Raw genomic sequence first — 27,523 nt, 5'->3', positions numbered from 1 at the left:
ATCCTAAACAGCCAATCCAAGACAAAATATTCTCTATAATTTATTTTTTTATAAGTAAGCTCTAATATTTTAGGTTGAATTAATGCAGAACTTTGAATAGGCAAACTAAAACAGTGTCGAAAAATGAACCCTCAAGCCATAAAAATCAGTCAACTCAAGTCATGCATGGTCTCAAAACTATGCAAAAAGGAAGAAAATGACCTCTTATGAAGAAGAAAGTGAAACAGTGTTTCTAGCTGAACTTAGATACCGTTTGGCCAAGGTTTTTTACGACTTGAAAGTTACTTCAAAACAAAGTTAAAATAAAGGCCTTTAAGAAAGAAGCTAAAGTTGTTTGGTTTTTTGTTTTTATAGTTTTAAAGCTATTTTTAAGTTAAATGTTGTTTGGCAAAATATTGTACAAACTGTGAATTTTTTTAATTTTTCTATGGTGTCCGGGGGTTCGAACCCCGGACTTGGCATTTATTTATGCATTGTTCCTATCAACTGAGTTAAGCTCACGAGGACAAAACTTTGAATTTATTATGAATTAACATAATAAATAAATAAAATGTTTAAAATATTTTTTGAAGGCTAAAAATGTTAAAAAATAAAAGATATATTTTTTTTACAAATACTATATTTAATCAATAACGTTATTATGTGTAACATGAATACAAATTTGTATCATCATATAAATGACTTGTTAAATATTTGAATAGGAGAAACAATTTGAGGAGTCTGAAATAATAACATAAATAATATCAAAATAGTTGGTTTTTTCTATTTCAATTATACTCTATAACAAATTTCGTTATAAGAATATCATATTTTTGGTGTCTTTGAAAAAGATAAGAATTTATATTATATGATATTATATTCGTTACATTATTGGTGTCATGAAAACAGATATGTTTAGTTTTTTTGAATAAGAAAAAGATATGCATAGTTTGTTACAATATAAAGGTGCAATGCCAAAAAAAAAATATACGCATTAGCGTAACAAAAAAACAGACACACATAAAATATTACTCTAAACATTAATGTGTGTGTTTGTGTGTGTGTGTGTGTGTATGTGTGTGTATATATATATATATATATATATATATATATATATATATATATTGCGAGGTTGAAGAAATAAAATAAAATTATATGGTATTCCTTTGAAAAAAGATAATAAAATTAAATCGAACTTCCTTAAAAAATTAAATGGAACGGTTTAATAAAATAAAATAAAGTTAAATGGAAGATAAAACATATTGAAATATAATATTAAAAAAATAAAAGAAAAGGTTCCCAACGTGAGTTGAAAAGAGGTGCTTGTGAAATAAATTGTCGACAAGTAGTTTTTTAAAGTAACATTCAACAACTTTTGGCCAAAGCTCATTCCATTCAATTTTATGCATTCAAAAAAAAGTAATTTCTTTTAGTAAGTACTTAATTGATACTGTGTTTGGCTTAACTTCTCCTTAAAAATGTAGAGAAGTTGGAAAAAAATCGGGTCAAACGATACCTTAATCTCCCACAACGGCAATGTAGAAGCAACTGAATTTGGGAGGAAAAAAATTGAAAAATATAAAAATTGGAAAATAGTTAAAAGTTATTAAAATATAAAAATTAGAAAATAATTAAAAAAATTGATGAGGGGCAAAAATGGAAATTCATGGCATGATGAGGTGGCAACAATCAAAATCCATGAATTATGGAATTACCAAATTGCCCCTCCTAGGGGCAAAAATGTAAAAACATGATACATTTATTTTAATAGATAGTAAGTAGACAATTTGATATATGACAGATACTTGAAAGGCCATAGATTTAAAAGGCATCTATTAGGGAAGATACATAATTAGAGGCATATGTTTCCAACATATGAAACATACTACACGTTGTAAACCTCAAGTACAACAAAATGGATCAGATTCATTTCTTTCAACCAAAATGGAACTATCAAGATTTTTAATTTTTTTCGACCTAGATACATTACTATGCGAGGGCATGTTTGACTTCAAAGATATACAAAATATAAAATATAAATTTATTAAAACGTCCATAATCATTTTGAAATGAGAAAGGATCTTTGGTAACAACCACGTCGTTAATTAGCTTAGTATTAACTACAACAATTATTTGCAGCTAGAATTAATAATAAAATGTAGCATTTAATTTTTGAATGTTAACAAGGCTCAATATTTTTCCGATAAAAAACATTTATTAATAGCGGTCGAACCCAGTCATTTGCGTAAAAGTTTGGACATAGACAAAGGTTCTAAGTCTTAGAAGCATACACCTGCTACTACAAAATTGTCATTAGACAACATACAAAACACAACACCCCAAGAAAAGAACAAGTTCCTTGGAAACAATACGACTCCAAGTACCATTTGTAGCAAGAATAATAAAATCGCATCCATCTTATTTCACATAACAATACAACTTCCACTTAAATCAAATGACGAAACTTGACGAAGAGTTGGACCACACCTGCAAACAAAGAAAAATTGCACTACAATTGATTAAGTGCGGCACCAAAATGAATAAAACAGTCAGACACTTAGTAAACCCTTATGTGTAAATAATGCTTTCAAATAGCATTTAAAAATAAAGCGCGCGCGTAGAAAGTATAGACGGTTCATATAGGATACTATAGTCGTTATGGGTGTCTAACACCTTCCCATAACGAAAACAACTCCCGAACCTCGATTCTCAAGGGTTTTTTCTTATTTTTCCCTTCCCAAGAAAAAATGAGATATCAAAGGTTAAAAAGGTTCAAACGTAATCAATGTTTGACACCCGAAAAACCAAGATAAAACAGGTTGAATCAGATGTGACTTTTTCTCTATAATCATATTGGTTTCTTTTTTCCTTGCTCTATATCAGTTTTCATTTCTATAGTATTGAGTTTAATCCGACTTCTTTTAATGTTTAATAAGCTGGTTATAGGTAAGTTGAGTTTCTAGTTTTAAGTACTTACTATAATAAGCTGGCTTGCAGATTGTGCTGCTTCCAATACTTAATCCTTTGGTTGGAGAGAATGTGATTCTATGTTCTTCCTTACTTGCATCAATAGCATATGTAAGTTATCTTTCTTTTACTTCTTATAATATGCTTCCCAGTAGCATATCTAAGCTATCTTCATAATATATTTTGGTGTAGGCTTGGCTTTCTGGTTTAGCAGTCAAATTGATAACTTTCTAGATCAAGTTTTACTTTCACTGTTTATTTTTTAACAAATGAGATTTTTATTTTTTAACTAAGCATCATGTCCTGTTACAATGTCCTTATACAAATTTACATGCTTATATGGCTTGCTGAAAATTTCATAACTTGCATTTCCATGATAAACCGTATGAATATGTCATTAATAAGAATTTGTACTGAATGAAAATGAGAATTTAAAGGATAACATGAGATATAAAGCAAATGAGAATTTAAAGGATAAATGAATTTGTATATATGGCTTGTTGAAGGTGATGAAAGAGAATTTAAGTTTGGCTGAATGAAAATGAAAATTTGTACTGACCTTGAACTTTCTCGTAGAATCTCTTGCTCTTCAGATTTCTCTATGGATTCTTCACTGAACATTTGGATTGACTCTCCGCATCTCTCGTGAATCAGGTTTGTTCACCCTGTCCTGTTTATTAAGTTTCCCGTGTTGGTGCATTTGATTAGTTTGGTTACTCTAGAAAAGTTGAAATATTCAATGGTTATAAGTTTATTATTTGCCAAAGAAGCCTTGAGGATTTGAACCCATTTAATTTCATTTTTAGAATTTTAATTTTTGCTGTTTCTTCTGTCGATTTCATGTAGAATATGCCATGAACATAAATAGAATATAGAATTGTGCATATAGGTTTGAACAAAGATTTCAAGATGTTGAGTGAAAATGCAGATTTCAAGGCACTTTCTGTTAAAGAAATTCACACGGCATTTGATGGAACTAGGAAGGTTGAAATTATCCTTCTCTATTTTGTTTTTAGTTCTTATTACATGTTTTGCATCTTTAAGTCCATCTAGTAATGCAGCACCGACATTTCATTTCGGATTGATGGCATGTCTGGTGTCCGACATAAGTCATGTACACCGATAGATGTAGCTACATTCCAATATTTCACTTTCTCAAAATATTATTTGCGTGGATGTGTTAGTGTTGTGTCCTATGTCTGATATCCTTGTATGTGTCGGTGTTATCTAGTTTAAAGGGAGTAGTTTTAATTTCAGAGTGAGTATGCTTATTATCTATCTTGTTCCAAATGGTATTCCTGATGCACCACCACCACGAACATCACGGATGTTCTCACCAACTCAGCAACAGCCTACTTGGAGTAATGATTTCCCTAAACCAACTGCAAGGAATACCAATGTGTGTCCAGTTAAAGTTTCTCAACCAACACATATTCCAATTACTCATGTTCCAAATCCACCCTTGCCACAAAGAGTGGTCATAGGAACATAATTAAGGCAGCTGCCAAAATTACACATATTCGAGTTACTCAAGCATTCTCAAATTCAAGGAAGAGACCTAACAAATTTCCTAAAGTAGAAAAACAAGAGAATTTAACTCACATGAATGAGTCAGCTATGGCTACAAATTTGCAAGGTAACACAAGAGAAGTTAAACTTGGTACCTTTGTTAGTGCAAGAAGAAGTAACTACTTTTATCATAATGAGGCCCTGAATCCAAGAAGTCATCTAGAGCTTGATTTTGTGCCCACTGCACAACACATGAATGTTAATTTTTGAGTTTTGTTTTTACATTTTACTGTTACCTTGTGTTGCATATTTTCGTTTTTAGATTTTTATATGATCTTTCATTTAATATTTAGTAGTATCCAAGTTGTGACATATTTGTGGCTTCTGCTTGCTTAGCAAATTAAACTATAATTACTTGTTTGTGTTAGAAAATCTTTTCATAAAACATAATAGAATTTGACATTTAAATATTAGATTTTCATGATTCAATGTTCTTGAATTTATTAATTAATTTATTTATTTCAACAAGTAACACTTAATATGCTAAAAGATGGCTATAAATGGCGACCTGGCAGTGGTTCCTCTTTTTTTTGGTTCACTAACTGGAGTGGCCTAGGCTTTCTCGGGTCTCTTGTCCCTTCCGTTGACATCCATGATCTTCAACTCTCTGTTAAAGACGCTCTCGGCAGCACCGCTCCCCATTCTCAACATCTTTACACCCATCTTCCCCAAGAGATTGCTGAAGCTATAAACAACACGCATTTTCGCTTCAACAACTCTATTGAGGATGCCTTTATTTGGCCCGACAACAAAAATGGCGTCTACACAACCAAAAGTGGTTATAATTGGCTTCTTTCCCATGCTGATCCGGTAAGCAACGCCAATTCTTCTCTGTCTTGGTCTTGGATTTGGAAGCTCAAGCTTCAGGAAAAATACAAATTCCTTGTTTGGCTTGCTTGCCATGATGCTGTTCCTACCTTTTCTCTTCTTCATCATAGAAATGTGGCGCCTACTGCTGCTTGCCCTCGATGTGGTAACCATGACGAAACCTTCCTTCACTGTGTTAGAGACTGCACTCATTCCACCAATATTTGGCATCACATCGGTTTTACTACTCCGGATTTCTTCACAAACTTGTGTGCTCAAGATTGGTTAAAAGAAGGTCTGATAGGTTCTCATTCCAATCTTTTCTCAGCTGGTATTTGGTGGGCTTGAAGACACCGCAACCTAACTTGCTGAACAACGAAGTTTGGTCTTTACATCGCCTCTCTTTCAACATTCAAAATTCAGCAGAAGTCATCAAGAATGCTTTCTCTAAGAATGTTGTTGCTGTTAATTTGGAGCGTTTAATTAAATGGAATTGCTTAAACTTCTCATGCATTATTCTCAACGTCGATGGAAGTTGTCTTGGAACACCGCAACGTGCTGGCTTCGGAGGTCTCACTAGAAATTTTGCCGGTCGCTATCTTTCCGGTTTCTCTGGTTTTATTTCCAATTCGGAGGACATTTTGCTAGCGGAACTCTCTGCAATCTATCATGGGTTATCTTTGGCTCGTGATATGCATATTGCGGAATTGGTTTGCTATACAGACTCTCTTCTCTGCATTGGTCTCATTACCGGTCCAACCAATAATTATCACATTTATGCTGCTCACCAATGTCATCTCATTCAAACCAACCAATAATTATCACATTTATGCATATTGCAGGGGTTCCGGGTTTGTTTGTTCCTTGTCCCTGCACTTGGGGTAGTTGGCTTGGTTCATTTCCCCGGGAGGTGGGCTTTGGTTTTTGGAATGGGGTTCCTTGCTTGCCTTTTAGTGGGGGTGGAGTGCTTCTCCTATCTCGTTTTTAGGTGTTGGTGCTTTCGTTTTCCTTGGTTCAGCTTGGGTGCTGTTTTTTCTTATTTCGATTTCGATTCGCGGTTTTTTCTGCGAATCCTAATTGTTTGTATGTGAATTGTTCTTTTTTATATATTATATATTTGCCATTCAAAAAAATTAATACCTTTAATAATAACGTAAAAAGGGTAAATTTTCAAATATAATAGTTTAAATGACGCATATAATTGAAAGTAAACAGTCGTTCCAAAATCATGTATCTCGTTTATATATTGTGTGTATCTATACACACACGCACACAACATTAATCATAAAAAAATGACATGAATTTCATAAAAAATTTAACGACATTATTTATTATTTATTTATTTTTGACAAATTTTATCTAATTGAATATATATATATATATATATATATATATATATATATAATATTCTTTTGATATTTATTATAAGAATATTTGAACAAAAATAAAAATTAGGAAATAAAATTTTGGTCTTTTGTTATTTATTAAAACAATACATGGTCAAATATTTTTTTTACTGAATTTATGGTCAAAAAATGAATTAAATGCTTGTTAAAACTTGTTTTAAAATTTAAAGGATATTTATTGAAAGTATACTTGGTAAAAAATCACAGTTAGGAAATAATTTTTTATTCTGTATTATTTATTAAAAGAATACACGTTCTTTACTCAACAAAAAAAAAAAATACACGGTCAAAAACAATTATCGAGAAATAGTGAAAATATTATATTATTTATTTGGAGAATGCTAATAAGTGCATTTGGGAAATTGGTTAAAGCACTAAAATAAGTAACTTTGCAAGAAAAAGTTGTGTAATTATTGCTAAGGCAAAACTAAAAACTTGCATTTCCTTGTACGAAAAAAAAACTTGCATTTTCAAGACATAATTTTTATTAATAGATTCTTTAACCAATGCACTTGGGACACCGGTTAACAAAACCTATTTATTTAAAGGGTCTTGCTAACTTGTGTTGTACCCTAAGGGCACAATATAAGAAGCTAAATATAGAAATTTAATTTTGAAAATTTTGTTTTCATAATCTTAAAAGTTTAAAAACTTATCTTTTCAATGCAACATTTATTTTTCAATTCTATTTTTAAATCTTTATCTTAAGTACATAAGTTAGCATTTTCATTATTTAAATAGGAAATTCTTTCAAAAAGAATAATTATTTAAATAGGAAATGAAATAAATGCTTAGTCAAACTTTTTTGTTGAAAGATGCTTGGTCAAACTTTTTTAAATGCTTTTAAATACACCGATTCATGAAATTCATAATAGGTGAAAAGCAAACACAAAAAGAAAATATTAATATGAAATAAATTTTGTAATAAAAAAATGATTTTACAATAAAACGAAACAAATCTTAAATGCACCGATACAACAAAATACTCAACTGCAATTTCTCTCATTCAATAAAACTACAATTTCTCTCTGGTGTTCTATACATCATTTCAGTACAAAATTATTATTATTTTGCTCTCACAATGACTTCTTTTTTACTTTTATGCGTAGTCGTCGTTGCTCTGATGAATTTCCAGCCACCACCAATGACGCGTCGTCGTCGCCGTCAATCCAATATGTCGTCGTTGCCAGAAGTTATCCTTCCTGACGAGGTTATCACTGAAATACTATCGTGGCTTCCAGTCAAATCGCTTATGAAGATGAAGTGCGTCAGTAAGTCATGGAAGAGTCTTGTCTCTCATCCTCCATTCATAAAAATGCACCTTAGTCGATCTACACGAAACCCATACTTCTCATCAATAGTCCTTACACAAGGTTATCATCTGCATTATAGTTTTGTACACTTTCCTGTTAGTCGTTTACTGGAAAACCATTGGATCAGACATCCTAAGGATCCTTACTTCCGATTGAGTGATAAGAATTGTAGCGTGGTTCTTGGTTCCTGCAATGGATTGATCTGCTTGCTCGGTTATTCTATCAACGAGAGTAATAACAACAAGAAAGTGTGGTTCCGTTTCTGGAACCCCGCTACCAAACAAATATCTAATGTATTAGGATCTGATGTTTATTATCATAACATGAGTTATTTCAGATTGACTGCGTTTGTGTTTGGTTATGATAGTTCAACCGAGACTTATAAGGTGGTGTCCTTAAGTTCAACTGGCAGCCAAGTGAGGGTCTTTAATTTGGGTGATAATGTTTGGAGAAGAATTCAAAGATTTCCATTGGGTGATATTCCAGTGGTTCATAAATCCAATTTGTGTGATGGCGTATATTTGGATAGCACTGTTAATTGGTTGGCCACTCGTACCGATTATAATGGTGTTATGAAATTTTTGATTATATCTCTTGATCTAGCTACAGAGACATACAAACAAATGCTTCTCCCTTCTGACGAGGAGTTACGTAAATGGGGAAATGTTTGTGTGTTGATGAACTCCCTGTGTGTTTATCATGATTTAAAAGAAACTGATTTTGTTATATGGAAATTGATGGAATTTGGAAATGAAAATTCTTGGACCCAATTCCTTAAAATCAGGTACCGGGATGTTCAATTGTATCATGAAATTGGTCATAGCGCGGTTTTCAAAATAAGACCATTGCATCTATCTGAGAATGGTGATACTTTGGTGTTGGCAAACAACCAATTGCAAAATAACCAAGCAATTCTCTACAACCGAAGAACTAACAAATCGAGGAAAACTAGAATGTACAATAACATATCTTGGTTATCCATCCACAATTATGTCGAAAGCTTGGTTTTAATCTGTTGAAAGTAAGTTTTTCTTCACTTAATTGATATACTTGTATGAATTTATGCATGAATATGTTTAATGAACCGACTTATCCTATTGCGATGTTTAAAACCCAATCATCTATGTATAAATTAAGCATATAATGCATTTGCAATTCAATGTTGATGTTGTTTCATGTTTAAATTTATGTGAATTCATGAAATTCGTTTCAATTGTGTGATTATTTCTCTTACTTCAAAAGATTTTCATACATATGAAGAATCTTTTAATTGATCCTATTCAACTTTCAATTGTGCGATTATCTATGTATATTATTAGAATATAATGTTTTTTCAAATCGATACATATTGAATATTCTTGGTAAATTTACACCAATTCAAATACACTATTTTGGAAGGGAGGATTGTTTATTTCTATAGATGGTAATGATATAATATTGTGGTTGAATATAGTTTTTAATTGCATGAAACCCTTGAGTCACTTGTGCTACATACTTGCATTATTATATCTTAGTAGAAGCTAATTTCTTCAACTTTTTTCAAAGAAGGGATAATGACTGCACTCTGAGAATTATTTCTTCACTTTTCTTGTGTCTTTGTACTTTTCATGTAGTTTGTTGTTTCAGTTCATAGCCTAACTTTGAGAAAATTCAATGTAATTGATGATACATGTCAAGATGGTAGGATGAAAGAAGCTTATTGTAGCTAAATTCTCTTCAGATATGGTATTTGTTCTATAGAAGACATTAATGGCCTTCGTGATGTCTATTTAGGGGTTTTTTGGAAACATTCGTAGCAACTTATTGCTTAATAATTGTGATGTTTTTTCATTTCTACTCCTGGTTGTGTAATTTGAGTCCTTTTTTTGCAGGACCATTTAAGTATGATATGAATATAATTGTAGAGAGGTTGACCTCAAGTTGTTTAACCTCAAGTATGAAATGAAACCTGTTTGGTGTCTGACTGTTTTATTCATTTTGGTGCCGCACTTAATCAATTGTAGTGCAATTTTTCTTTTACAGGTGTGGTCCAACTCTTCGTCAAGTTTCGTCATTTGATTTAAGTGGAAGTTGTATTGTTATGTGAAATACGATGGATGCGATTTTATTATTCTTGCTACAAATGGTCCTTGGAGTCGTATTGTTTCCAAGGAACTTGTTCTTTTCTTGGGGTGTTGTGTTTTGTATGTTGTCTAATGACAATTTTGTAGTAGCAGGTGCATGCTTCTAAGACTTAGAACCTTTGTCTATGTCCAAACTTTTACGCAAATGACTGGGTTCGACCGCTATTAATAAATGTTTTTTATCGGAAAAATATTGAACCTTGTTAACATTCAAAAATTAAATGCTACATTTTATTATTAATTCTAGCTGCAAATAATTGTTGTAGTTAATACTAAGCTAATTAACGACATGGTTGTTACAAAACATCCTTTCTCATTTCAAAATGATTATGGACGTTTTAATAAATTTATATTTTATATTTTGTATATCTTTGAAGTGAAACATGCCCTCGCATAGTAATGTATCTAGGTCGAAAAGAATTAAAAATCTTGATAGTTCCATTTTGGTTGAAAGAAATCAATCTGATCCATTTTGTTGTACTTGAGGTTTACAACGTGTAGTATGTTTCATATGTTCGAAACATATGCCTCTAATTATGTATTTTCCCTAATAGATGCCTTTTAAATCTATGGCCTTTCAAGTATCTGTCATATATCAAATTGTTCTAATTGAAATATGAGACCTGTAAAATTGATTAGCTCCTGTAGAATTGTTCTAACGCAATGCCAACTAATCTTAAAATCATAAGTAAACACAAACAAACAAAAAACAGATTTCACATGCTTTTATCTTTAAGAAAATTGCAAGTCACCCTCGTCAACTCTATAAAAGAGATTTCACATGCTTTTATCTTTAGCTCCTGTAGAATTGTTCTTCAGACACTCATTCTTTTGTTAAAGGATATTTTTTTTGGATTTTTGAAACTCGGTATTGGATACCAAAAGGGGTATTGGAAAACTTGGTTAATTATTCATGATAAAAAAGAAGGGATCCACAAAGAGCGTTGAAAATATTGAAAAGTCAATTGGATTGATCTTTCTAGGGGTCCATGCAATAGTCAAGGGGGTAAAGGTGGTGGGGGTGTTCATTATGAGAAGGGATTTCAAAGTAAGTTCACGGGAGAGATACTTGGTGAGGGAGAAAATATTAAGGTTAATGGGATTTTTATGGGTGAGGGAGATATATGTAAGGATAATGTAGCTATTTTTGGTGTGGGAGAAAAAATTGACAAACCGGGAGAGAAAAAAAAAGTAATGCGGGAGCATGTAATAGTTTGGATGTTGGTTGTTAATCGGGATGTGGTGTGTGTTCTTTTTTTTTTTTGGTCAGGTAGCTTAGTGGCTAGAATTCACCTTATAAGGTGAATAAGTGGGGTGTCCGGGGTTCGAACCCCGACCCCTGCATATAATAATGTATTGTCCTACCAACTGAGCTATGTTCACGGGACAGTAAGTTGCTATTATGAAGATTATTATTACTTATAATGTCAAAAAAAAAAGAGCAACATAAGCATGGTTGAGGCAAAGCTACCACCAGGGTTCAAATTTCATCCTAAAGATGAAGAGCTTGTGTGTGATTGCTTGATGAAGGTGACACGCAGTGATTCTTTTCTCATGATTGATGTTGTCATTAATAAGTGTGAGACATGGGATATTCCTAGTTAGTATTAATGCTATGAATCTCAAAATAACTTACGTGTCACCAAAATAACTGCTTAAAGACCAATTTGTTACAAACCTCAAATTTAAAGGCCTTATATGTGACCAAAATAACTTAAAGAATTAATCTGTTATAAACCTCAAACCTAAAGGACTCGTTCTGTAGTTTAACCTAGAATAAATTAGAAGAGATATAATTTAAATCTGAAATGCGAAAGGAAAATAATATAATGAAAAGAAAAAAAGTTGAAAAGTTGGGGAGAGAGAATGATAGAGTAAGAATAACGAATCAAATATTTAAAAAGTAAGAAAGGGAAGAATAGTAGAAACTAAAAAATAATAATAACTTTAATAGTAAAAAAGAGAAAGAAATGATAAAGAAAAAAATACAAAATTGGTCAAAAAAGAATAAAATCGAAACTATTTGGTCAAAAAAGAATAAAAAGGAAAAATATTGAAATGATTAATTTGCCTTATAAAGAAAGGAAAATTCTATGGTAAAGTCATGAGAATGACTTTTTTGGTGAAGTCAACACTATAACATCAAAAATGTAATGAGTAACACCCCACTATTTGTACAATGACATCAAAAGTTCAGTCATCATAGTATCATCAATTCATCAGATTAACAAGACTACACTTAATCTAATTTTATCCTACCTTGTTATAAGTGTAACACCCCACAAAGTGTAACAGTTAAGACTATCACATAATATCATCAACTCTCTTTGCATGTTAAAGATTCCAACGATAAAATAGTACCTGTAAGTCCAAGATGTTGCAAGCATTACTAGATGAATTACTATTGATCATTAATCAGTAATCAACAATTTAAAAATGAATCAAACATTAAGATCAAAATTAACTTTTTCAAAAAAGTCAGTTTTCTGACTGCACCGTAGAAGCTCCCTATAAGAAATTGATTTGGTGATAAGAACGTGATTTGGTGATAAGAACGTCTTAAATTTGTATCAAAAAAAAAATGTCTTAATTTTTTTGTCAAAAAGAATAAAAGAATGTCTTAAAATTTTTGTTAAAACAAAAAAAGAACGTCTTAAATTTTTTGTATTATGTCTTAAAAATTACTAAAACCCCTAATTCATTCGCACACATCTTTCAATTCTGTAGCCAGCCACCGCCCTGAACTGATGAATATCAATCCACTCAACTCACGCCTGTCAACCTTGATCCAATCCATCGTCGTTCCTCCCCGACGAACTTATCCCTGAAATCCAATCATGGCTTCCTGTCAAATCTCTGATGCTGATGAAGTCAGTAAGTCATACTTGGAACACTATAATCTTCGATCCTTAATTCGTCATAATGCACCTTCATCGATCTGCACAAAACCCTTACTTCTGGTACCATGGTGAGCCGCACAATGATTATAATTACAATTTCTTACACTTCCCCGTTAGTCGTGTACTGCAAAACCATTGGATCACAGTTCCTAAGGATCCTTACTACCATTCGAATGACAAGGATTGTGAGGAAATAGTTGGTCCGTGTAATGAATTGGTTTTCTTACTTGGTTTTTCTTATGAAGAGACTTTTCATTATAAAAATATTTGGTTATTGTTATACCCTAATTTTGGACCTAAAAATACTTGTTCAATTCTTCTTTTCTTGCATTATAAGTCATTTGATTTGTCTCTGATCAATTACATTTTTCTCTGCATTTTATTTCAATGTTATTTGCAAAAATTCATGAAAAAGGGTATTTTGGTCATTTCCTGCATTCAACTCATTTTAATCCTTGAAAATTGTTTGAGTCTTTTAAATTGGTTTGTATAAATCCTTGTTTTAATATCATGTCAAAATTCATTTCAAAAAATATCAGTTGAGTCATTTTTAGTCAGTTTAGCCCCTAGGGGCATTTTAGTCATTTCATGTGTTAAAATTTCTTTCAGTCTTTCAAAAATTTGTTTGAAGTCCTTTTAAATAGTTTGAATAAGTCTTCATTTCAATTCTATGTCAAAGTCCTTTTTAAAATTGCATTTGAAGTCATTTCGAGTCAGTTTTGCCCCTAGGGGCATTTTAGTCTTTTCATGTGTTAAAACTCTGTTCAAATCCCAAAAATTGTCTCTGAGTCTATTAATTTGCTTGTATAAGTTCTTGCTTTAATTTCCTGTTAAAAATCATTTCAAATTTGCATTTGCGTCATTTTAGGTCAATTTGGTCCCTAGGGGCGTTTTGGTCATTTCACATAATATTTCTGATTCGTTTTAATCTGCTTTGTTGTTTTTAATCGTCTCATTTTACGTTAATTTTCATTTTTACTTTTTCAATTCAATTTTAGTTTTAATTTTCATTTTTAGTCCGCGCACTTTTGTTATTTACGTTTTAATCCTTTTTAAGTTTGTTAGAGTCCAAGTGCCATGTGTCCAAATGTTATTGGTTCTTAAAAGTTTGTTACAAGTCAAGTCCATGTGGCATTTCCTCATTGGTCCAAGCATCCCTTTCATCACCTATATAAGTCAAAGTCTTGGTCAATTTTTCATTAACAATCATTTTTTCACATTTTTCCACAAAAATCACAAAATAAAAAAAAAAGCAATTTCTTTCTTCTTTCTCTTCTCTCACGTAACCTCCATCACCACCACCATAACTAACTTTTCTCTCATCTTCAACCACCATAACAACCTTCCCTCCACCACCTCAACCACCCTAACAAACTCCTCCTTCCCTTTAACCACCTCAAACCACCATAAACAACCACCTTCATCATCATTCAACCTCCCAAATTCATCACAAACCTTAACCATATTCAATCCCAAATTCATCCAAACACCTCATATTAACAATCATCATCATCCTCATCATTAAAACTCATCAAATCCGAAATCAACAGAGAAATGAAAAAACACGACGGTGAAACGGCGATCTCACGGCGAAGTGGAAGCAATCGGAATCAAGTTCAAGGAAGACGAAGCGGAAATTGAGCGGCACCGTCGAAAGAGAGGTAATTTCGTGTCCGTCGTTATCTGTACCGTTTTCAAACTGTCGAACATTAGAATCATCTTTCCTAATTCTTTCTTCTTCGAATCGGATCCGGATCGATGATTTTCGTGGAAATTGATTTCTAAAACGTGAAAGGCTTTGAAAACTGTAGAGATCTTGAACTCCGGCGTAGTGGTGACGTTTCCGGCCACCACGCCGGAGGAACAAGCTCACCGGAACTGTAAGAAGAAGAAGAGTTAGCGCAAGGGAGAAGAAGAAGTGAGAACTCTGTTTGTTCACGTGTTGTGTTGTTTTAAAATCTTCATTCCATTTTATCCCCTATGCGCTAGTCCACCGTAACACCATGGTCTATCAACTTCTTAGTGCTTTGATGTAAATCATGCGGTTCCTATAGGATACTATAGTCGTTATGGGTGCCTAACACCTTCCCGTAGCGAAAACAACTCCCGGACCTCGATTCTCAAGGGTTTTGCTTACTTTTTCCCTTCCCAAGAAAAAATAAGATATCACCGGTTAGAAAGGTTCAAACGTAATCAATGTTTGACACCCGAAAACCAAGATAAAACAGCTGGCGACTTCACTGGGGAGATTCGAGAGTTACGCCTAGTCTTTATTTCCACGCTTGCGCTCTTTTTTACTTGTTTCTTTTACTTGCTTTCCTATGTGAATAAATGTTTAATTTCTTGCAAACGTGTGGGGTGAGAATATCAAAAGTCCTGCACCCGGGCTGAGTGAACTTAGGATTTAGGGGGGATATAATCGACAATTCATTCCGGGGGTTGCCTCGTGTTTTGGATTATGCGATCAATCCCACATAGCTGAGGCATTTTGGGGGTGATGTTGTCGGCGCGTGTTGTCGCGTTTAGGCACTTTGCTTCTAATTGTTCTATGACGCTATGAACCGTAGATAACCAAACCCATCCATGGCCATTTTCTAGGATGTAGTGCGGAGGCTAAACCGAGTGTCGTCTCGAGTTTTAGTCATCACGCGATACTACACTCAAGTTAGACCTTCCACGTATAATCATGGAGCGAGTGTTGTCTCGTGACACCATGATATACGTCGGAGAGGTTGCAACTTGGGAACCTTTTTAGAACCCGGTTACTATTTTCCTAAAACCTTAGTTTCACCGGACACCGTGTCCACCCGTGACTCCTCGACTTTGAACTTCAACCCACCATGTTTTCTCCGAACTTGAACATAATCATGCATTCATGCATATATACACACATGCATAAACCGTTTTCCATGCATTTATCGGAGGACTTAGACAAGTCATCTTTTGAACATCACGGATGTGAACACCAAGTGATACCATCTCAACTAAACTTCTAGTTTTGCTCAAGATCTTCAAATAAAACCGTGTTTCTCCGTGATGTTCACAACCACTTTGACAAGTCTTCTGACAAAAAAAGAGTCTTTTTGCATTTGCATATCATGCATCATATGCATCATTCATCGGTCACAAATGGCTTCCCGTACTCATCGTCTCCTGGTTCTTCAGCCGCAGTCTGAAAGGTGGCTCGTGCTCGCAAGATTCACCAACCAGATAGAGTTTATCAGACAAGATTGTACAAGAGAAGAAACATGGCTAACCTTGAGGAAGAGAATGCCAGCCCCTCGGGCCAGCCCATCGAAGAGTCTAATCTGGACGAGATTTTGAGGCTCATCAAGAAGAGCGATTATAAAATTGTTGACCAGCTGCTACAGACTCCTTCAAAGATATCCATCCTGTCCCTGCTCATGAGCTCAGAAGCTCATAGGAAGGTGTTAATGAAGATATTGGAGCAAGCTTATGTTGACCACGAAGTCTCTGTGGATCAATTTGATGGGATAGTGAGTAATATTACTGCCTGCAACAACTTGGGGTTCGGTGACGATGAGCTCCCCGAAGCAGGGAAACACCATAACTTGGCTCTACATATCTCGGTGCACTGCAAGTCTGATATGATATCCAACGTGTTGGTGGACACTGGATCATCGTTGAATGTAATGCCTGAGTCCACACGGCAATTGAGTCATCATGGAATTTCTCTGAGGGGAAGCAGCTATTTGGTTAATGCTTTTGACGGATCTCGCAAAGATGTTCTTGGGGAAGTAGACTTGCCAATTACCATGGGTCCCGAAACATTTCAGATTACCTTCCAAGTCATGGATATCAATGCATCTTACAGCTGTCTCCTCGGAAGACCATGGATCCATGACGCTGGAGTGGTAACTTCCACTTTGCATCAGAAGCTCAAGTTCATGAGGAATGGTAAGATTGTCACTGTGCATGGTGAGGAAGCATATCTAGTTAGCCAGGTATCATCATTCTCTTGTGTTGAAGCAGGGTCCGCAGAAGGAACGTCGTTTCAAGGCTTGACTGTCGAGGGTGCAGAACCCCGGAGGGCTGGTGCTAGCATGGCTTCACTGAAAGACGCCCAGAAGGCTGTACAAGCAGGGCAAGCTGCTGGCTGGGGCAAAGTGATTCAGATTCTGGAAAACAAGCGTAAAGAGGGCCTTGGATTCTCCCCGACATCTGCTGTTTCAAAGGGAACTTTCTACAGTGCTGGGTACATCAATGCTGTTACTGAAGATGCTGCTGAAAGAAGCCACGTGCCTACATTTGTTATACCAGGAGGCACTGTGAGGAATTGGGAGGCCATTGATGTTCCTTTGGTCATGCATGCTTCCATGTAATGTGTCGTGTTGCTCATGTTTTTCTGTTTTCAAAATAACAATCCTTTCGCTCTGCCCAAGGCGAAAGTGATATCATTGAAAGGGCGTGTTTGTTTCGGCATTGCCGTTATCAATAAAAGTTGTCGTTTTTCTCACGACTCTTTGTTTTTTTTACTTTTTAGTGCCTTTTTTTTCTTGGAAATAATGGTAATGCCAGAAAAAACCAAAACATCTGTATTTTCTTATTAATTTTAAAAATCTGCATGAAAAACATTTTTCTAAAAATCATCCCAATCATATTATGCAGATTGAACCATAATAAACCTGTTGAACACAGTGACCCTATGGTTCCTCCAAATTTTGAATTCCCTGTATATGAAGCTGAAGATGAGGATGATGATGATGAAGAGATACCGTATGAGATCACTCGATTGCTTGAGCAAGAAAGAAGAGCCATTCAGCCTCACCAGGAAGAGATTGAGCTTATCAACCTGGGTACTGAAGAGAACAAGCGAGAGATCAAGATCGGTGCTGCACTAGAGCCAGAAGTGAAAAGGAAGATTACTCAGCTTCTCCATGATTATCCAGACGTCTTTGCATGGTCCTATGAAGATATGCCGGGTCTAGATCCCAAGATTGTGGAACATCGGATACTGACAAGACCTGAATGTCCTCCTGTCAAACAGAAATTGAGAAGGTCTCGTCCGGACATGGCTCTTAAGATCAAAGCTGAGGTGCAAAAGCAAATCGATGCGGGTTTCCTCATGACAGCTGAATATCCTGAGTGGATTGCCAACATTGTACCGGTACCAAAGAAAGATGGGAAGGTTCGAATGTGTGTTGATTACAGAGATCTGAATAAAGCCAGTCCAAAAGATAACTTCCCACTGCCTCATATTGATGTGCTTGTCGACAGTACTGCTCAATCCAAAGTGTTCTCTTTCATGGATGGTTTCTCTGGTTATAATCAGATACGAATGTCTCCTGAAGATAGAGAAAAGACATCCTTCATCACTCCATGGGGAACGTTCTGTTATAAAGTGATGCCGTTTGGCTTGATAAATGCTGGTGCTACCTATCAAAGAGGTATGACAACTCTGTTTCATGATATGATTCACAAAGAGATTGAAGTATATGTTGATGATATGATTGTGAAGTCAAGTGATGAAGAGCAGCATGTTGTGTATTTGAAAAAGATGTTTGAAAGATTGAGAAAGTACAAGCTGCGGTTGAATCCGAACAAGTGCACATTTGGTGTAAGATCTGGAAAGTTGCTAGGCTTCATTGTCAGCCAGAGAGGCATTGAAGTTGACCCTGACAAAGTCCGAGCCATCAGAGAGATGCCGGCCCCTCAAACTGAAAAGCAAGTCAGAGGTTTCCTCGGACGTCTGAACTATATTTCAAGATTCATATCTCATATGACTACTACTTGTGGACCAATTTTCAAATTGCTCAGAAAGAACCAGCCTGTTGTATGGAATGTTGAATGTCAGGAAGCTTTTGATAGCATTAAGGAATACCTGTTGGAACCACCTATCCTTGTCCCGCCAGTGGAAGGAAGGCCTTTGATCATGTATCTGTCAGTTTTAGATGATTCAGTGGGTTGTGTTCTCGGTCAACAAGATGAGACTGGTAAGAAAGAGCATGCTATCTACTATCTGAGCAAGAAGTTCACCGACTGTGAGACTCGGTATACAATGCTTGAAAAGACTTGTTGTGCTTTAGCTTGGGCTGCCAAACGCCTGCGTCATTATATGGTGAATCATACAACCTGGTTGGTATCCCGAATGGATCCAATCAAGTACATCTTTGAAAAGCCTGCTGTTGCGGGAAAGATTGCACGATGGCAAATGTTGTTGTCTGAATATGATATTGTGTACAAAGCTCAGAAAGCAATCAAGGGAAGTATCCTTGCTGAGCATCTTGCTTGTCAGCCTCTTGATGATTACCAGCCAATTAAGTTTGATTTCCCTGATGAAGAAGTTATGTATCTAAAGGCAAAAGACTTTGAAGAGCCACTGATCAATGAAGGGCCAGATCCCAATAGTAAATGGGGCTTAGTGTTTGATGGTGCTGTTAATGTTTATGGTAAAGGAATTGGGGCCATCATTGTAACTCCACAGGGGCACCACATTCCTTTCACCGCTCGAATAACTTTTGAATGCACAAACAATATAGCTGAATATGAAGCATGCATCTTGGGCATTGAAGAAGCCCTTGATCTGAGAATTAAGCACCTTGACATCTATGGAGATTCTGCGCTTGGTATTAATCAGATAAAAGGTGAATGGGAGACTCATCATGAGAAGTTGATCCCTTACCGTGACTATGCAAGACGTCTGTTGACATACTTTACAAAGGTTGAGCTGCACCATATCCCTCGGGATGAAAATCAGATGGCTGACGCTCTTGCTACATTGTCTTCCATGTTTCGTGTCAACCATTGGAATGACGTGCCTGTAATCAAAGTGCAGCGTCTTGATAGACCCGCTCATGTGTTTACTATTGAAAATATGCCAGATCAAACTGATGAGGTTGTGAATGATAAAAAGCCTTGGTATTACAACATCAAGCAATTCTTGCAGAATCGTGGATATCCACCTGGTGCTTCCAACAGGGATAAAAAGACTTTGAGACGATGGGCTAGTAAATTCCTTCTGGACGGAGAAATCCTATACAAGAGGAACTATGACATGGTCTTGTTGAGGTGTGTTGACAAACAAGAAGCTGAGAAATTGATGCATGATGTACATGACGGTACTCTTGGGACCCATGCTTCGGGTCACACTATGTCAAGAAAATTGTTAAGAGCCGGCTATTACTGGATAACCATGGAGCGTGATTGCCACAAACATGCCAAAAGATGCCACAAGTGTCAAATTTATGCTGACAAGATTCATGTGCCTCCACATGCTCTCAATGTTATATCTTCCCCATGGCCCTTCTCTATGTGGGGCATTGACATGATCGGAAGAATTGAACCGAAGGCTTCCAATGGACATCGTTTCATTCTAGTGGCAATTGACTATTTCACCAAGTGGGTTGAAGCTGCTTCCTATGCAAATGTGACCAAGCAAGTGGTTGTCAAGTTTATCAAGAATAACATCATCTGTCGATATGGTGTTCCCAACAAGATCATCACTGACAATGGTTCCAATCTGAACAATAGTATGATGCAAGCTTTATGTGAAGAATTCAAAATTGAACATCACAACTCTTCTCCTTATAGACCTCAGATGAATGGTGCAGTTGAGGCCGCTAACAAGAACATCAAGAAGATTGTTCAGAAGATGGTCACTACTTACAAAGACTGGCATGAAATGCTACCTTTTGTCTTGCATGGTTACCGTACTACGGTGCGCAGTTCAACCGGGGCAACCCCTTTCTCTCTTGTGTATGGCATGGAAGCAGTTCTCCCACTGGAAGTGGAGATTCCATCTCTTTGAGTAATCATGGAAACAAAGTTAACTGAGGCTGAATGGTGTCAAAGTCGGTATGATCAATTGAATCTAATTGAAGAGAAACGTATGGATGCTATGACTCATGGACAGTTGTATCAAGTGCGAATGAAGAATGCTTTTGACAAGAAAGTCCGACCTCGAGAATTCAAGGAAGGCGAACTTGTATTGAAAAGAAGGATAAGTCAACAACCCGACCCAAGGGGCAAGTGGACACCTAACTATGAAGGTCCTTATGTCGTCAAGAAGGCTTTCTCTGGCGGTGCTTTGATTCTTACACACATGGATGGTGTCGAGCTCCCAAATCCTGTTAATGCCGATATAGTCAAGAAATACTTTGTCTAAAAAGAAAAGAACAGTGTGGTAGGTCGAAAACCCGAAAGGGCGGCCTAGGCAAAAATGCGCTTCCCGGTGGATCGAAAACCCGAAAGGGCGATCCAGGCAAAAGTTAGGGACAAAAAAAAATGAATATGAAAGAGCTCGCTGAGATTGTACGCAACTCAGGCAAGAATGAGCGCCTCGATGAGCCGAAAACCCGAAAGGGCGGTTCATGCAAAAATGAGGTTGATAAAAGACAAGTAACTATATCTGGCAAATCACCATCACCCCTTGGGGCATCTGCAACTGTCAATGATCGTCTTCATCAGAGGCTTCTGTACTTGTGAATTCAAAATTTCTATGAAATGTAGCGGTCATCGTGTTCAATGTATCACCAACCAATAAAATTACCATTTTCCAAGCTTTGTAAATCCGTGAAGTCGTGCCTTTGGCTGACTTTCACTCTTCTACATCAATTTGAGCCTTTCTATTGTTTGAAATTCTATTTTCTTTCTACTTTCAATGCTATATACAAAACATTTTCCTTCTATTTGATAATGTCAATGTCTGAAACAAACATTTTTGAAAGTTAAAAATCTTTTTCTGTTTATTTTTGAAAGCAAACCTGAGCAACAGGGTACATTTCAATGAAACATGCATGAATGAATGAATGTCAATGTCTCTTTCAATACATGTTACAAGCAGGTTACTCCCCAGGATGATCTGTGGTCAATGGCGAGAATGAAAAAACAGAATGAAAGTGAAAATGAAAAAAATGAAAAAATGCAAATGAAAAGCTCGCTAAGCTGAAAACCCGAAAGGGCGGCTTAGGCAAAAATGAGCACCCCACTGATTGACAACCTATGAAGGCAATTCAGGCAAAAATGGGGCAATAAAAAGAATTTTATTCCCCGGTGAATCGAAAACCCGAAAGGGCGGTTCAGGCAAAAATGGGGTTTGAAAATGAAAAATGAAAGAATGAAATATTGAAAAAACATTGACCACAGATGCGAACATCCAATGTTTACCCAGCACTGACACGCCTAGCAACGGTGACCTGTATCCAAGAACCTTCCAAGGGTCTCTCCTTTACAAGTTTTATTGCCCTCAGCCATGGTTTTGACACGTCTCTCAACGACGGTCTCTCCAAAGAGGTTTTTCCCCTGTGAATATGTTGCAGCACGAGCCACTACGTGCCCAATCTTCCAGTGTTTCGTCTGCCTTTGTGAAGCTTCTCTGTCCAACTGCCAATCAATCATGCATTTCAAGCATTCATACATGCATAATCATGCATTTTATGTGCTCATACATCCAATAATCTTGTTATACCATACATACATGTTGCATATCCAACTGTCAACTGTCAAATATCAATGTCAATGTCAATGTCAATGTTAATGTCAAATGTCAATGTCAATGTTAATGTCAATGTCAATGTCAATGTCAATGCCAATGTCAATATCCAATGCTAATGTCAATGTCTATGTCAATATCCAATGTCAATGTCAATGCCAATGTCAATGTCAAAATGTCAATGTCAAATGTCAATGTCAAATGTCAATATCCAATGCCAATGTCAATGTCAAATGTCAATGTCAAATGTCAATATCCAATGCCAATATCAATGTCAAATGTCAATGTCAAATGTCAATGTCAAATGTCAATATCCAATGCCAATGTCAATGTCAATGTCAAATGTCAATGTCAAATGTCAATGTCAATTTCAATTGCCAAGCCAATGTCAATGTCAATGTCAATGTCAATGTCAAATGTCAATGCCAATGTCAATGTCAATGTTAATGTCAATGTCAATGTCAATGTCAATGCCAATGTCAATGTCAATGTCAATGCCAATGTCAATGTCAATGTCAATGCCAATCCAATGTCAATGTCAATTTCAATTTCCAAGCCAATGTCAATGTCAATGTCAATGTCAATTTCAATTTCCAAGCCAATGTCAATGTCAATGTCAAATTCAACTTTCAATTCAATTCAAATCAATGTCAATTTACTTTTGGGCCAACAAAAATGGTCATGTCTATTTTCAAATCAAGTCAATGACAATTTACCCTCAATTGGTATCTTGTTAAACCAGACTTTCAATTTGTATCTTGTTACTGGTCAAGTGCCAGGTTCGATCCAAAAAAGAACCACTTGTACCTGCTTATATACCTATGCTTCCGGACAAACGGCAAGTTCGATTTGAAGAACAGTTTGTACCCAGCTCATGCTTTGTTATCGGTCAAACGGCAAGTTCGATCTAAAAGAACAGTTTGCACCAACTTACATGTTGTGATATTGATCAAGTGGCAAGTTTGATCCAAAGAACAGCTTGTATCTACCCTTTGTCTATATTTCCGGTCAAGTGGCAAGTTCGATCCAAAGAACAGCTTGTACCCGTTTCTTGTTTGTATTTCCTCGGTCAAGTGGCAAGTTCGATCCAAAGAACAGCTTATACCCATCTCTTGGTTGTATCTCTCGGTCAAGTGGCAGGTTCGATCCAAAGAACAGCTTGTACCTGTCTATTTGTTGCCCGTTCTTTCTACCTTGATGTCTATAAATCCCTTGGTGGTGTGACACAGCCCGTAGATTCCGGTTCGATTGTCTTGCATTCATAAATGAAATGTTGCATGGCATTCATGTTTTTGAAAATCTGAAAGCGTATTTTTATGTCCAAAAGCAGTGCAAATGTTAATATTTAAGTATCTTCGTCCCGTCTCTTGACTCTCCGCACAAAGAAACTTAAATAGGGGCAGCTGTTATACCCTAATTTTGGACCTAAAAATACTTGTTCAATTCTTCTTTTCTTGCATTATAAGTCATTTGATTTGTCTCTGATCAATTACATTTTTCTCTGCATTTTATTTCAATGTTATTTGCAAAAATTCATGAAAAAGGGTATTTTGGTCATTTCCTGCATTCAACTCATTTTAATCCTTGAAAATTGTTTGAGTCTTTTAAATTGGTTTGTATAAATCCTTGTTTTAATATCATGTCAAAATTCATTTCAAAAAATATCAGTTGAGTCATTTTTAGTCAGTTTAGCCCCTAGGGGCATTTTAGTCATTTCATGTGTTAAAATTTCTTTCAGTCTTTCAAAAATTTGTTTGAAGTCCTTTTAAATAGTTTGAATAAGTCTTCATTTCAATTCTATGTCAAAGTCCTTTTTAAAATTGCATTTGAAGTCATTTCGAGTCAGTTTTGCCCCTAGGGGCATTTTAGTCTTTTCATGTGTTAAAACTCTGTTCAAATCCCAAAAATTGTCTCTGAGTCTATTAATTTGCTTGTATAAGTTCTTGCTTTAATTTCCTGTTAAAAAATCATTTCAAATTTGCATTTGCGTCATTTTAGGTCAATTTGGTCCCTAGGGGCGTTTTGGTCATTTCACATAATATTTCTGATTCGTTTTAATCTGCTTTGTTGTTTTTAATCGTCTCATTTTACGTTAATTTTCATTTTTACTTTTTCAATTCAATTTTAGTTTTAATTTTCATTTTTAGTCCGCGCACTTTTGTTATTTACGTTTTAATCCTTTTTAAGTTTGTTAGAGTCCAAGTGCCATGTGTCCAAATGTTATTGGTTCTTAAAAGTTTGTTACAAGTCAAGTCCATGTGGCATTTCCTCATTGGTCCAAGCATCCCTTTCATCACCTATATAAGTCAAAGTCTTGGTCAATTTTTCATTAACAATCATTTTTTCACATTTTTCCACAAAAATCACAAAATAAAAAAAAAAAAGCAATTTCTTTCTTCTTTCTCTTCTCTCACGTAACCTCCATCACCACCACCATAACTAACTTTTCTCTCATCTTCAACCACCATAACAACCTTCCCTCCACCACCTCAACCACCCTAACAAACTCCTCCTTCCCTTTAACCACCTCAAACCACCATAAACAACCACCTTCATCATCATTCAACCTCCCAAATTCATCACAAACCTTAACCATATTCAATCCCAAATTCATCCAAACACCTCATATTAACAATCATCATCATCCTCATCATTAAAACTCATCAAATCCGAAATCAACAGAGAAATGAAAAAACACGACGGTGAAACGGCGATCTCACGGCGAAGTGGAAGCAATCGGAATCAAGTTCAAGAAAGACGAAGCGGAAATTGAGCGGCACCGTCGAAAGAGAGGTAATTTCGTGTCCGTCGTTATCTGTACCGTTTTCAAACTGTCGAACATTAGAATCATCTTTCCTAATTCTTTCTTCTTCGAATCGGATCCGGATCGATGATTTTCGTGGAAATTGATTTCTAAAACGTGAAAGGCTTTGAAAACTGTAGAGATCTTGAACTCCGGCGTAGTGGTGACGTTTCCGGCCACCACGCCGGAGGAACAAGCTCACCGGAACTGTAAGAAGAAGAAGAGTTAGCGCAAGGGAGAAGAAGAAGTGAGAACTCTGTTTGTTCACGTGTTGTGTTGTTTTAAAATCTTCATTCCATTTTATCCCCTATGCGCTAGTCCACCGTAACACCATGGTCTATCAACTTCTTAGTGCTTTGATGTAAATCATGCGGTTCCTATAGGATACTATAGTCGTTATGGGTGCCTAACACCTTCCCGTAGCGAAAACAACTCCCGGACCTCGATTCTCAAGGGTTTTGCTTACTTTTTCCCTTCCCAAGAAAAAATAAGATATCACCGGTTAGAAAGGTTCAAACGTAATCAATGTTTGACACCCGAAAACCAAGATAAAACAGTTATGTTTTTGGAACCCCGCTCCCAGAAAAATATATGAGAAATTAGGGTATAACTTTAAGTCTTATGTGATATATTGTAAGTTCGTGTTTGTTTATGATAATTCAACCGACATTTATAAGGTTCTGGAATTAAGTCCCAGTGGTGATAGGAATCCTCATACGAAAACCACAGTGAGAGTCTTTAGTTTGGCGAAAAATGTTTGGAGAACTATTCCAAGTTTTCTGGTAGCATTCCTCTTGAAGTGTGCAAACGGAAGGGGTCTGATGGTGTACATTTGAATTGTACTATTAATTGGTTGGCCAATAAGAGTGAAAGGTGGAATGACACTAGTGGCGAATTTGTGATTCTTTCGTTTGATATTGGTAGGGAGAAATACACACAGCTTCCGCCACCTCAAGGTTACGATAATGGTGGAGCAGCGACGAGTAGTTGTGTATTGAAAGACTCCTTGTGTTTGTATCATGATTTCAAGAAGTCCGATTTGGTTATATGGAAGATTACAGAATTTGGAAATGAAAATTCTTGGACTCAATTCCACAAAGTTATTTAACACAATATTCACACGAATTGCAAATATCCTGGTAGCCGGCTTTTAAAATTAAATCCATTGCATCTTTCTGAGAATGGTGAAACAATGGTATTGGCAGACATCGGTCAAGATCGAGCGATTCTTTATAACCTGAGAACAAACAAAGCAAAGAAAACTACGTTTAACAAAGAGATATGTTGGTTCTCAATGAAGGATTATGTCGAAAGCTTGGTTTAAACTTCTTGAAAGTAAGTTATTCTTCCGTGTTATACTTTGTTGAATTTATATTAATTTATGTACTTGGTTTTAACTGTGTGATTATTTTCTTTATTTTGAAACTGTGTCATAGTTATGCTGAATCACCCAACGTATCTTGAATCACTTTACTTATCATATTACCATATATTTGCAACTCAGTTATCTATGTTTATTTTTAGCATATAATGCTTTTTCTGATCAATATTTATTTTAAATATTCTTCTTGGTCTGATTACACTAATTCAAGTGCACATATGCTTTTTCTGATTACACAATATTCACACGAATATTCACACGAATTGCAAATATGCTTTTTCTGATTACACCAATATTTATTTTTAGCGTAATGATTTTGGAAGTGAGAGTTATTACTTTATACCTTACAAATAATTTTTTACTGCTATTGAAGTTAACCTTTATTAAGACATCTGTTGTGGTACAGATGTTGGTGTTATTGTAGATGTTCATCCCTTAAACATCATAGACCACATTAACTCATGCATAATAATCCCACTTGCTCACAACACCAATAATAATAATTACACTTCGCCTAATAATTTTATTTATAAAAATAAAATGTAAACTAGGGGTGTTACAACTCTCCCCCACTTAAAGAATTTTCGCCCTCGAAAATTACCTGAAGGAAATAACTTTGGATAGGAACCATTCAATTTACTCTCTAGCTCCCACGTTAGACTACCTCCAGCCGGTCCTCCCCACATCACCTTGACTAGAGCAATCTCCTTGCCCCTCAAACTCTTCACCTCTCAACCTTCGATCCTTAATGGTAAAGCCTCGACGGTCAGATTCGCTCTCACTTGCACATCATCCACGTGGATCACGTGAGACAGACCGGGAAC

At 35.7% G+C, this 27,523-nt stretch overlaps 2 protein-coding genes and 1 pseudogene across 2 annotated transcripts; all 3 read left to right on the top strand.

Annotated features, from left to right (window-relative positions):
- The first annotated feature begins 5,494 nt into the window (after positions 1-5,494).
- Positions 5,495-6,140, top strand: LOC146907505 (uncharacterized). The gene is made up of 2 exons (XM_085729115.1): positions 5,495-5,560; positions 5,673-6,140. The coding sequence occupies exons 1-2, from the start codon at positions 5,495-5,497 to the stop codon at positions 6,138-6,140; spliced, it is 534 nt and encodes a 177-aa protein (XP_085585241.1).
- Positions 6,141-7,709: 1,569 nt separating this feature from the next.
- On the top strand, positions 7,710-10,150 carry LOC146907504 (F-box/kelch-repeat protein At3g23880-like). The gene is made up of 2 exons (XM_085727651.1): positions 7,710-9,062; positions 10,064-10,150. Exon 1 carries the CDS (start codon positions 7,810-7,812, stop codon positions 9,058-9,060), a length of 1,251 nt encoding a protein of 416 aa, XP_085583777.1. The 5' UTR covers positions 7,710-7,809; the 3' UTR covers positions 9,061-9,062; positions 10,064-10,150.
- Positions 10,151-11,616: 1,466 nt separating this feature from the next.
- Positions 11,617-26,651, top strand: LOC146907503 (F-box/kelch-repeat protein At3g23880-like; annotated as a pseudogene).
- Positions 26,652-27,523: the final 872 nt, after the last annotated feature.

The sequence above is a fragment of the Medicago sativa genome, chromosome 7, assembly GCF_051527215.1.
Source record: "Medicago sativa cultivar Bolivia chromosome 7, Bolivia_mono, whole genome shotgun sequence".
Classification (NCBI taxonomy): Eukaryota; Viridiplantae; Streptophyta; class Magnoliopsida; order Fabales; family Fabaceae; genus Medicago; species Medicago sativa.
The sequence above is the reverse complement of the archived record's forward strand: the minus strand, read 5'-3'. Positions and strand labels throughout refer to the sequence as shown.